Source organism: Manis javanica, chromosome 16, assembly GCF_040802235.1.
Source record: "Manis javanica isolate MJ-LG chromosome 16, MJ_LKY, whole genome shotgun sequence".
NCBI lineage: Eukaryota > Metazoa > Chordata > Mammalia > Pholidota > Manidae > Manis > Manis javanica.
The window spans coordinates 63409751-63422926 of NC_133171.1; the positions used below are offsets into that span (position 1 = coordinate 63409751).

Here is a 13176-nt window from a genome sequence, read left to right on the forward strand (position 1 = left end):
GCAGGAATGTTTTCTTTACTACTTCACCAGCGCCAAAAAAATGTGCCTGAAGCATAATAGTCAATCATTCAGTAGTATTTAGTGAATAAATTAATTAATGTTCCTGATGCTATTGAAACCTCTTCTGACTGACTATACCAGGGTATATTCAGTAGGGTATAGTCCTAAACAAGTGATGAAACTGCCAAATCTGTGTGAAGTAAGCATTCTAAATCTCAGGGCATTTAGTCATGATACATTTTCCTATATGTTAAAAATTAAAAGATTATGGGGTTTTTTTTTAGAGGTAGTTTTCCCAGTATAGTTGAAAGGAAAGACAAGCAGTTGTTCTAGGTTTGTGAAGTCTTAACTCAAATTTACCAAACGTAGATGTTTATATGCAGCAAACTTTAATCCAGAAGCCATAGATAAAATAAACCCATGTGTTAGGAAAGAGTATAAAACCTAAATGTGATTTATTCCCACTAGGATGTTTATACATTTTAACAGTAAGGTGTGAACAAAGGGCCACGTGGTGGAAGCTGCTCGGGCTGAGAGTGGGGGTGGGGGAATTGATAAGGGCCTGGCAATACCTGTTTGAGTTTCTTAAGCCTACCAATAAAATTAAGACATGTAAAGGAAAGATATAACTGGCTTATGCAATGTCCGGGAAAGAATGTGAACCCTGTAGTACTCAGCCAATGAGAGACCAGGGGAGGGACTCCCATACTAGGAGATAAATTATTGGCGCCTAACTCCCCAGGTGTGCCTGTCCACCAGACACCCGATCTTGCAAGACCGTCATTAAAGTCTCGCTCCACTGTTCTGTCTCCGTGCCCACTTATTGAATTTGGACCAGTGAGTGTTTCTCACACATGAATGGGCTTTGACCTAAATCTTGGGAGAAATGTAAAAACTTGAATTCGTGGACTGTACTAAGTAGCCTCTCATCACAACGAAGAATGATTCTTTATCCTCTAATGTTGGTCAGAGCTTTGGGGCTGAAGTTATCTTAATGATACATATTTATAACATGATATTGAGACAGGGACCATAGATGTAGTCAGAGTGTAGGGTGAGGGCCTCCGGAGGGGTCATGCTGGGATATTTGCAGTCAGAACAATGTAACTACATACAAGGAAACCCCCCCTACTAAAATTCTATGTTAAATATTAAGCTCTAGAATCATTCTTCAGTGACATCAGTTAATGTTCCCCAGATAAAGAGTAGCACATATTTTATTATGTTAATCATTTGTAACCATGTGTAAGATTCACTTTAGCACAGTAAAAGGCCCAGGCCTATGTGCTGTCTTTCCTCCTTCAGATCTGACAAGGTGATTCTGCAAACTGAGCAACTAACAGCATGCAGACCCAGCTGTAGACGACATGGTAAAAGGCAGGAAGAATTCCATCTTAAACATAAGATTGCATTTTAACACTCAGGAAGTTCAAGAGGCAAGATTCTTTAGCAAGTAGACCAATACCTCAGCCCACCTTGGGGGCTGGGCAGGCAGCCTTTTGATATGCTCCCAGACCAAGGCACCGGTGTCCCAGAGAGAAATCAAGGCAGGAAATTCCTTACAGTTAATTTTTAATATTCAGGGACCACTTAACAAGTCCCCACCCCTAAGTTTTTTCATGTTCTCGAAAAATCCTCAACTGCCTATAAAACCCCCTAGACAATGCACCACTATGAACTCTCTTGTCCCCTCCTGGCATGAGCCAGGAGCTCTGTCCTTTCACTTTATCTCTAAATAAAAGCCTGTACCTTGCTCTCCTACCTTGACTGTTTGTGAAGCTCATTCTTCGGCTCAGCAAACAAGAACCCCGGCATCAATATTATATAATATGATTAATATATTACATAATATAAGTGTTCTCTTAAAGTTGAAATTGATGACATGCTATTAAAACACTGAGATTTCCCCCCTGAATTTGAAAAGGACTATAGGATCAGTATCAATGAGAATTGTTAATGAGTCACATTTGAGATTACCCAAATTCTTCTAATAACACAATTTGTTTTATCTGTCCTTTCACTTTATCTCTAAATAAAAGCCTGTACCTTGCTCTCCTACCTTGACTGTTTGTGAAGCTCATTCTTCGGCTCAGCAAACAAGAACCCCGGCATCAATATTATATAATATGATTAATATATTACATAATATAAGTGTTCTCTTAAAGTTGAAATTGATGACATGCTATTAAAACACTGAGATTTCCCCCCTGAATTTGAAAAGGACTATAGGATCAGTATCAATGAGAATTGTTAATGAGTCACATTTGAGATTACCCAAACCCAGGGAATTTTATCTAATTGGTCCAGGGTAACCACTTAATCATATTTAAACAACAAATCTTCTGCATGATTCTTACGTGCTGCCACATAAAAGATGTCTGGCCTACATAATGTCTAGGTTCCTTATTGGCAGTTAAATTCTATTCAGAAAACTGAGATGAGATTAATGGAAAGCTAGTGAAAATGTGGAGTTAGAGAAAAACAAAAATCATATCCCCTATCCAGTTATGCTGTAGTCATATTTAATAGGCAAAAGAATTCTCCTCTTACCCTTCATTTACCAACCAGAAAGTGAGTACACAGGAATAGGTATATGACATTGTAGGAACAACCAAGATAACATTTCAATTTACAAAAACTTTGAAAAACTGTACCGATGAGGTATTTCCCATTGCTCCATAAGACTAGAATTATCTCCTAATATCACACAACGGTTATGTTTATTTCCACTGGAATATGGTTGTTAAAAGTTGCTCACACACAGCAGTGACATCATCAGATGCAATTAGGGGCAAGGCATAGAGTAGTAAGCGCTTCACATCACAATCTGCCAGGTACAGGTGTTTAAACACTTTACATTTATGAGCTCAGTAGTCCTTGAAACAAACCTTTGAATGAGGTCCTGTTACTATCATCATCATACAATTGTATAAATGAGGAGATTGAGACCCAGAAAGCAAAATGTCACTCAACATGTTCTCACAACTAGAAACGATTATTATAGGTTCGATCCCAAGCCATCTGCTTCTAATGATTGTGCTTAAACATTTCACCATATTTCATCACGTTCGTAGTAAATCTGTAAACAGGACATTTACATCTTAACTTTTAAAGTATCTTTTATTCTTCACATCCTGAACAAATTCTTTTTTATGTCTAAAATATATGTGGGTCCGCTTAGCGGTGCCAAATTGAGACAGGGACCGTAGATGTAGTCAGTGAGGGCCTCTGTAGGGGGCAGGGCGGGATATTTGCAGTCGGAGCAATGTAACTACATGCAAGGAAACCGCCTACTAAAACTCTTATGTTAAACATTAAGCTCTAGGACCATTCTTCAGTGAGATAGATCAGTTAATGTTCCCCAGATAAAGAAGAGTAGTAATGTTTTATTATGCTAACCATTTATAATCATGTGTAAGATTCACTTTAGCATACCAAAAGGGCCAGGCCTATGTTCTGTCTTTCCTCCTTCAGATCTGATGAAGTGATTTTGCAAACTGGCCAACTAATTTAGGAAGTAAGCCCAGGCATAAACAACACAGTAAAAGGATTTCACCTTAAAGAAAAGATTGCATTTGATGTTAGAAATTCTTAACTTACTCTTTAGCAAACAATACGTCAGGCCACCTTGGGGGCTGAGCACGTGGCCTTGTTTCATATGCTCCCAGACCAAGATGCTGGTATCTCAGAGAAATCAACAGAGGAAGTTACTTGTGTTAAGTTAATTCTAAATATTCAGGGACCACTTAACAAGTCCACACCCCTAAGTTTTTTCCATGTTCTCAAAAAATCCTCAACTGCCTATAAAATCCCTAGACAACGCACCACTACGGGCTCTCTTGACCCCTCCTGGCATGAGCCAGGAGCTCCATTCTCTCACTTTATTTCTAAACAAAAGCCTGTACCTTGCTCTCCTACCTTGAGTGTTTGTGAAGCTCATTCTTCGGCTTTGTAAACAAGAACCCCGGTGTCAAAATCTGACAATTATCCATGAGTTAAAAATAGGTACACTTATCATGTAACATGCTTGCATCAGTGACAAACTCACTCTAAATAAAACACATGCACTTCATACATGGACCAGTAATTCTGTGCTTTTGCTGTATCTGAAATCAATTACTATCTATACCTCTCTTCGCAGGTTTTATCACTAACGATGGGTTCATCTTTTCACCAATGTCATAAATTAACACCTGAGTGCAGATTAAGACTCATCCTTAAAAAGTAAAAAACACCTTTAACTCACTTGATTCTATTAATACAATTTAAAGGTCCTCTCTACCCTTTGTGGTAAATGATCAAAACAATGAAGAGCTTAACTGCTCTTCTAGACCTACAGAGCATGTGGCCTTCTGACTTGACAAGATACAGCGATTACTCGTAGAGGGTAAGAGATATTATCACCGGCCTTATAAAAAATGATCATTTCTTCCTAATGACAAGGTCCCAAGATGTAGGACTGAAGACACTGAAAGTAAATTTAACATTGCCAGACATGCCTGATTTAATTATCTTCCCTGTGGCACGGTATTGACACTAGTATGTTCATAAGATATGGTCATACCCAAGTTAGAGTGCAACTTCGAAAGTTTTCCCCCCACAGCTTACGTTCCTTGAGCAAACTACTTGGGTCATATTGACCCACTACGTAAAAGATTGACTCAAGAATACAGAGTAGCTAATCTAATCGAACACTGGTAAGGAAGGCATGCGCGGCGACGCTAGCACAAAACGGTCCCTCAGCAGACCACTAAGTAGCTCGATAAATAACGGGTGCATGCCGTGAACCCCAGTATTTCCACGCGCCGTGTGGGTGCCACCCACCAGCCTCACAGCTCCTCAGGAAAGATGTCAGGGGCTCTGAAAAGGACCTTTTGTTGATAAAGCAAAAACCACTCAGTCCCCGAAGCTGTAGAGGGCACGGCCCTGGCGCTTGTGGGCCTAGACCACGTCCACACCCGTGACTGTCTTGCGCTTGGCGTGCTTAGTGTAAGTGACGGCGTCCCGGATCATGTTCTCCAGCAACACCTTCAGCACTCCACGGGTCTCTCCGTAGATGAAGCCAGAGATGCGCTTGACTCCGCCGCGCCGGGGAAGGCGGCGGATGGCAGGCTTGGTGATGCCCTGGATGTTGTCCCGCAGCGCCTTGCGATGGCGCTTGGCACGGCCCTTCCCTAGATCCTTCCCACCCTTCCCATGTTCAGACATACTAACACACAAGAAAACGGAGCGGTTTGTCACCAACGCGTTTGTCACCAATGCGGCCTATGCAGGCCTTTTTTTATACGTCCGCTGGCGGACCGAACTGAGAACCGAAGAAAAGAGGCGGGAAGTCCCGCCCCGGCCGGGACGTGGGGGGAGGGCACAACCTCACCAAGAGGCTTTCTTGTGTTTTTTTGTCCTGTTTTGTACCATAGCAGTATAACAGTCTTGTTACCATGTTTAAGGCTTTAAAATTTGTTTTTGAATGCGAACGCCAAACATAAGCTGGCAATTCGCTATTTTGGTGAACGATAAAAGCACTTTTTTTTTCCCCATAGAAAATTACACGGTGCAGTATATGGTGTTTTGAAACCCCTTTACACTGATTTTATTTTAACCAATTTTCCTAGATAAAAGAAAAAATATTTTTAATGTCTGCTTGTTATTCTTTTTTAACAGTTCTCCATAGTACAGTTATAACTAATTCCCTAGCAATTCTTTAACCAGCCAGAGGTTTAAAATAATTATTTTCCTCAATGATGAAGTACCATCTTTACCACTATACTTGGAACTATTACTAAAATTGTATTTCATGTTAATCAATTTCCTTTATCAAAGGAAATCTTCAGTTAAAAATTTAGAAAATTCACATTAGGAAAAAATTACCTCTATAATGTTCTATCATAAGCATTTCTATGATACATTTTTAACAAAATCTTATTTAACAATAATGTGCTATTTTTTATTTTAAAGGACATCTACATAATTTTTTTCCTGAGGATAGCCTAGGACTGAAATGCTTTGTTAGAAAGGATGCAGATTTTAGGGTATTTGATTCATATTACATTTTCTACAAAATTTTTATCACATTCACGCATGCCAACAGTAACTGTTGTGTATGTAAGTTTACCATGACTGGATTGTTTTTAAAATCTTTTTGTTACCATCAACTAAGTTTTGGTTAGATGACTGAATTTTTATCTTTGCTGAATCAACAACAGTCACCATAATGCAGGGGTTCTTGTTTGTTCAGCCAAAGAATAAACTTCTCAAACACTCAAGGTAGGAGAGCCAGGGAGAGGCTTTTATTTAGAGATAAAGCGAAAGGACAGATCTCCTGGCTCACATCAGGAATGGACAAGAGAGCCCGTGGTTGGCTCGTTGTCTAGGGGTTTTATTCGCTATTGAGGATTTTCAGGAATGGGAGTAAAGGGCTAGGGGTACAGACTTGAGTGGTCTCAGAATGCTCATTTTTGGAGAAACAGACGAAATTTGCTGCTCTGATTCTTTCTCAGGATAGCAGTTTTCTTCTGGGAGCATGTCAATTAAGACCACCTGTGCTGACCTGTAGAGGTGGGCTGGGTTTTGCCTGTTTGCTAAAGTGTGTTAAGAATCTTGCTTCTTAAATTCTTGGGCTGTTTACAGTTGGGCTTGCTTACTAAATTAATCTTTTTCCTAGGTTGCAGATTACTTGATTAGGGTTAGAGAATGAAACACATCACATAGGTACAGTTAAAAATAAGCTGGGCCTTTTAGCAGGCTAAGATAAATTTTACAGTGTCATGATCTAATTGATACAGTGAAGTCACAGGTTATGCTGAAATACTTTTCTTTATCTGCAGAACATGCAAACATTCCAGGCCAAGTTGCTCCTGGCCTTTTGAGCTTTAACTGATTTCACTGAAGAATGTCTGTATTCCTAGTCTGGTATCTTTACCTTAGAGAGTTAGTGTGCCTGACTTTGCATAATGCTTAACACAGAGTTTTGACAGGGACTTCTCTGCACATTCTTACATTGTTCTGACTGTAATTATCTTGCTCTGCTTTTTCTCCGGAGGCCCTCATCCTACTCTACGTAAACCCACAGTCCCTGTCTCAACCAGGCAAGATTTACTGATTTACTTCCCAGTGATAAAGTATCAGCTTTAATATAATTAACTTCTTTGCTGTTCTGGGAACAATTGTCCCTTCTGTCTCCTTTGAAATGTGTTTTAAACTGTGGGAGAGGGAAAATAATTTTCCCTCTGTTCTTGAGCTCTTGGCTCATACTCCCCTTTAGTAACAAACAAGATTAACTGGAGAAAAAAAATTATGTACATACCTTCATATGTATGGGTGTCCCACATAGGTATGACTCAATAGGTGGCCAGACTATTATTATTTTATATTGGCATATTATATGCCATCTTGACCTAAGGAAAAAAATAGGGATCTGGGATCTGGGGCTTTAAGGGGAGAAAGGCACAGGAAGGTCAGAAGAGGAAATGTTTGGTGAACAAAAAATTTCCTAGTCAGGCAGGTAGTGTCTTAGCTGGAAAAGTTATCTGGTAATAGCTCTCTTCCTGGCACAGGTACACTTTCTAGTGTACATTTCCTTTATAAATGCATATTTCACTACAAAAATGTAACTTTTACTGTTTTCAGAGCTTTCCAGTGTGTGCAGCTTTTTATAAATAATAAGCTCCAAATAACCCTTAGGGCAGGGCTATATTTTGAGAGAGAAATTTCTGCTTCCTTTATCCCTCAAATTCCCTTCACCTCCTCTTTCTGTCCCCGCCTTTGCCTTGGTTCTGACTCACCACCTGGTAGCATTTTCAAACTTTTGATGTCGGATTTCACCCACTTCGTCACCTTTCAATTGAGTTACCAGAATAATGAATCTGAATCATACATTTTACAAGATTTTAAACTTCTATATTGATCCCACTTGTCCTTGTAGATAAACCTTATACCTCCTTTCAAGGTGTGCAAAGCCCCTCAGCATCATAAGGTCCTCCTCCTTACTTTTGCACATTTCTCTTCAGCCATTCCAGGCTCAGCAACTCTAAAGGATTAGTCCAGTTTACTTGGCTCAGACCCTCAGTGTAGAGCCCTCTTCCCCTCCCCCACTGCAGGATATTACCAAATGAGGCAGGTTCCATTTTGGCCCCTCTCAGTTTCTACGCAGAGTACTTAACTGTTTCATCTTAGGCTGCAGAGTACTTAATTGTTTCATCTGACGTCTTTCCCATTTCAGGGACATTTCTTATCACATACTAGGCACTCCAAACCCATTTGCTGAGTAATTCTGAAAGAAAGGAATGGTGGATGCATGGAATAAGCAAACTTCAAAGTTTGCCTTAATGTTAAGTCCAGGGAGAGGAAATCCTCAGGCAAAATACCTCTAAAAACCGAAATCAGTCAAAGGGAGAAATAAAGTTTAAAACCCGTTTATTGCTCACAAACTGCAGTCATGCCCATCTCTCTCTCCTCCTCCAACAGCAGCCCAAAACCGACCCTCCCTCTCACCTCTCAGGTACAGATAAGCCCTTGGATGCCCAGGAATTTTCCACTGATATGGAGATGAACTTCTCCACCTCTGAGGAAAGATGTAAATGCACTAAAGCCATACTTCTTTCCACCTCTGAACGCCTGTTGATATACAGATGTACCAAAGCCCGGCGAGATATTCTGGAAATGTTAATTTTACCCACACTATGATTTTTACACCAAGACTAAAAGCCATTAATTCCCTTGTCAATGTTTATACCCTTATACTTGGGGATGGGAAGTGGTGAACCAGGATGTGGCCACCTGGGTGGAGTAAATTGTGTGGAGTTAACTAGATGAGAAGCAAGATCAATCTAAATTATGCTGTCTCACAACTTCAAGTCTTCAGTCAGCACTGTTATCCTTAAAATTACCTTGACTTCCGATACGGGTTCTTGTTCACGTAGTCCAAAGAATGAACTTCACATACACTCCAGGTAGGCAAGAAGAAAAGGTTTTTAATTCAGAGAAAGGAAAGTACAGAACTCCCAGCGCGTGCCTGAAGGGGACAAGAGTGCCCTTGTCTGGGCTTTTTCTAGGGGTTTATATCTCAGATTTAACTGAGTTGTCTTAATTCTGTTGATTCCCTCCTGAATACTGTTCATTGTTTCAACCCTTCTCACTGAAGGTTGTCTATATTTTTAAAAGCCGGCATTATTTATATCAAAATGTTTGCATGATTTTAACTATCAGTTAAACGTTTGCTTAATAGTTTCCTAAGAACTTCGTTGTACATCGCTACATTGTTCCAACTCCAGGTATTCTTTTTGTCCTTTCCTGAGGTCCTTATCCTGCTCTAACTAGACAGGGACTGACTGCCCAGTCTTTTCCCATTCTCACAATTATACTTTAAGTTTGAAAAGATGCAGATTGTGGGCCTGCTGCAGTTTGGACAGCAAGTACTCCACCCTCTGAGGAATTCTGCCACTTAACTGAGACCTACAACTTCCGGCGGATGGTGCTCGAATTCCTTTACTCTACTGCCATAGTCCTTAGTGTATGCTTATCTAGAAGTAGCCTGTAAGACCCCAGGAACAATTGCTACGTTCTAACCGCAGTATACTGCAGATTTTCAAATACTTAAGCAACTGAAAAGTACAGAGATGCTATTTACATTAGTTCTCCATGAACTACAGGAAAATTGTTATTAAAAATGTCAAACATGAAAAAATATAGGTAAGGAAAAAGCCCTAAAAGTTACTCTGGAATTTGCACTGTACCTAGTTATACCTACATTCAGTTAATGAGAATGGTCACTTATACTTTAAGCAGACAAGTAGGGTTAGCCGTGAATAATCTCTTTCTTGGAACGCATGGATGGCTCCAAAAGGTGGGGTGTGGGCCTAGGGTGACCCACCGCTCTGCAGCCAGTAGCTCGCTTGGAGCTGATGTACTTGATAACGGCCTCGGTGCCCTCCGACACGGCGTGCGTGGCCGCCTCCGCGGGTAGCAGCAGGCGCAGGGCCGTCTGGATCTCCCTGGAGGTGACGATCGAGCGCTTGCTGTAATGCGCCAGGCGCGACGCCTCGCCCGCCATGCGATCCAAGGTGTCGTTGAGAACGAGTTCACGATACCCATAGCCTTGAGCGAGATGCCGGTGACGAGGTGGACCTGCTTGCTTTTGAGCCCCTTGTACACGTAAAGGGAGTGAGTAGCAGCTCTCCTTGCGGCTGCGCCTTTGGCCACCGCCTTCTCGGAGCCCTTCTCCGGCGCTCAGGCAAACTCGGAGGGCTCTCCGGTCAATATAAAATAGAAATCCAAACAGGACCTCTTTAAGGTGCAACGGCTTATGCAAATGAATGGGGTAAAAGTCTGTGGTGAATTGTGGTTATTCGTGGGTGAGGCCATATTCCAGTTTTGCCCAATCAGGATATGCATTCCACATAGTCACGTTTCCATTGGTCTAAATGAAAATGAAACTAACCAGTCGTACAGCTCCCTTTTCGCGCCTAGCAGGGACTATAAATTCTGCGCTCGCGTACTGAAGTTTTAGAAGTTCTCAGCAAAGGCTGTCAGCGTTTAGCTATGTCTGGACGTGGCAAGCAGGGCGGCAAGACTCGCGCCAAAGCCAAGACTCGGTCGTCGCGGGCCGGGCTGCAGTTTCCTGTGGGCCGCGTGCACCGCCTGCTCCGCAAGGGCAACTATGCCGAGCGGGTCGGGGCCGGCGCGCCCGTGTACCTGGCGGCGGTGCTGGAGTACCTGACGGCCGAGATCCTGGAGCTGGCGGGCAACGCGGCCCGCGACAACAAGAAGACGCGCATCATACCGCGCCACCTGCAGCTGGCCATCCGCAACGACGAGGAGCTCAACAAGCTGCTGGGCAAAGTCACCATCGCGCAGGGCGGTGTCCTCCCCAACATCCAGGCCGTGCTGCTGCCCAAGAAGACCGAGAGCCACCACAAGGCCAAATAAAGACCAAGTTTGGAGGAATCTGAAAAACAAAGGCTCTTTTCAGAGCCACTTACATAGTCGTAAAAAAGGTAACACTACTTTTCGTTTTTAATTAGTTTAAGCAATTTGTGAAAATGCTGACGCTTTTAAGTTCGGTTTTAGCCCCCGCTAAACCTCACCTCACTTGACATGTTTCAGAGCAGGTGTTTAGGAGCCTTTATTTAACAGTTTGCATTGTGTTTTATACGAACTAGTTTCAAGGTCACTTGTATTGAATCTACACGAACATTGTATTGTCCCAATACTTATCCACATCTCGCAATTGTTTTTAGGTAACTGATTTTACTATGAAGTCAGTTCTACAGAAATCCATGGAGATGTCAGAAGATAGTATCTTGCATTTTAAAAAGTTACCTCCAAAGGAATTTTTTGATATGCTTACTAAAAGTAGTGAAGTGTAATTTGTATATGAGTATTAGTTGACATATATTACCACTGCCAAATTAGTAATGCAAACTCGATTGTAACAAGGATGATACTTGGATGCTAAATTGCTTTCCAAGAGCAATAATGGATACCTAGTTTGAAAAACCTTTCTGAAAGGGCAAAGGTTTTCTGAATAGTGAGGTCCAAGATCTTTATATTTCTATATGGGCAAAAGAAGCTCCATTTACTCTAAGCCTTGTAAGGAATTGAAATATTTATGTACTTAATTTTGCTGCTCAGTAGCTTCTCAAGAAATGCAAGCATAGACTTGTTTCCATCTTTTATTAAATCCTTAAGTAGTATGCACTAAGGATACAACAGTAAAGACACTGCCTGTCCTAGAGAAACTTGATCTAATGGAGAGAAACACAAAAATAAACCACAACATAGCAAGAGAAGTAAGCACAAGATATTAGAACATAGAGCAGTAAGACCTATGAAAGGTAATATTTAATCTGAGGGTTAAAGGAAAGAGAACTGGAGGAAAGTATGGGGATTCCAGCAGAGAATGAGCATCAGCAGGCTTGTGATTCAGGCAAATGACGAGTTTGATATTGGCAGTAAAGCACAAGTTAGGATACAGGAAGGAGCCAGATGGAATCTTTAGGCAACTCCCTTGATTTTGAATATTTTTACATATTAATGACACCTAAATGTTTTATGTCCATCCCGGGTTTATCTCCTGAATTCACACATACATATTCATTTATTTCCTATAATTGTAGATTTCCAGGACTCGAAATGCATATCCCAGGTTGATCATTATCAGTACTTCCCCAGAGATCTTTCCTAAGTGGATGTCACCATTTACCCATTAGTATGAGCCAAATGGTCTGGTGTCACTGAGTATTCATCTTTGTGTGCCATTATAGTACTGCAGCAAAAGTCAGTTCTTTAAATTAAATGGGGTGATGAAAACATGTTCAAAGTCCAGAAAAGCTTAGGTAAAAGGCCACCAGCCTACTAGCTCAGTGTTTTGAGAAACATGAAATATTCATGTCCACATAGCTAGAACTATTCAGTCCCTGAATAAATCTTCATATAATCAGAACTGAAAGATTAAATTGGAGTATATTGACTGCATTACTCCAGGAGAGTGTCCTACCCAACCAGCAATATTGATCAGTGCAGAAAGGTCTCTCTTGGGCCATTCCTGACTTAATAGCTGTTTCCCAACAGAGGGGAAGAAAACAGTTTACACACTCCAAAATACCAATCTGTTTTAGAAATTGGCTTTAGGTTAGACCAGCAGGGCTCTCCAAGTTTGGGAGGCAAGGCAGGCTTTCCTCCAATTATATCTTCCTTTCCAGAGGAAGGCTGATTATTGAGAGTAAACAATACTGTGTTCATTCAAACTAAAGGTACCACACCATCTAAAATTGGTAGAATATTGGCAGCATCTTAAATTCCAGATATGTAAATTGTAACTTAATACTTCCCACGAACCAACTGGCACAAGGTAATGAATAGGTTCTTGAGCAGATGATCTAACTGTTGCAATGGTCATCTCGTTACCTATTTTCAAAAAAGACAATATATCAGATTTTTCTGTCTCACAAGCAAAATTGAGGGACTGAGATGACATATATAAGCCAATTTGCAGGTATACTCCTCTAATGCTTGTATGACAGCTTTCCTTTTTCTCTTAAAAGGTAATGCACACCAGCAGTGAAAAGTTGACAGGAAGTATAAATTAGAGAACTAACCTGTCAAGACAAACAAGGCAGAAGCAATTGGAAACAATTTAATGGCCAGACCAAGAATGGACAGCCTTAAAAAAACAAGATT

General features: G+C 41.0%; 3 protein-coding genes and 1 pseudogene across 6 annotated transcripts in view; 2 read left to right on the top strand and 2 right to left on the bottom strand.

Annotated features, from left to right (window-relative positions):
• LOC108396925 (histone H2B type 1-C/E/F/G/I-like) overlaps positions 1 to 13176 on the top strand; it is a 107391-nt gene that overhangs the window by 64636 nt on the left and 29579 nt on the right. The gene's annotated exons all lie outside the window — the stretch shown is intronic.
• Positions 2083 to 5765, bottom strand: LOC118973186 (histone H4 type VIII-like). Its single transcript, XM_037022554.2, has one exon. It carries the CDS (start codon positions 5206 to 5208, stop codon positions 4942 to 4944), a length of 267 nt encoding a protein of 88 aa, XP_036878449.1. The 5' UTR covers positions 5209 to 5765; the 3' UTR covers positions 2083 to 4941.
• On the bottom strand, positions 8396 to 10389 carry LOC108389143 (histone H2B type 1-B-like; annotated as a pseudogene).
• LOC108389144 (histone H2A type 1-H) lies at positions 10537 to 13175 on the top strand. Its single transcript, XM_037022482.2, has 2 exons — positions 10537 to 10991; positions 13041 to 13175. The coding sequence occupies exon 1, from the start codon at positions 10537 to 10539 to the stop codon at positions 10921 to 10923; it is 387 nt and encodes a 128-aa protein (XP_036878377.1). The 3' UTR covers positions 10924 to 10991; positions 13041 to 13175.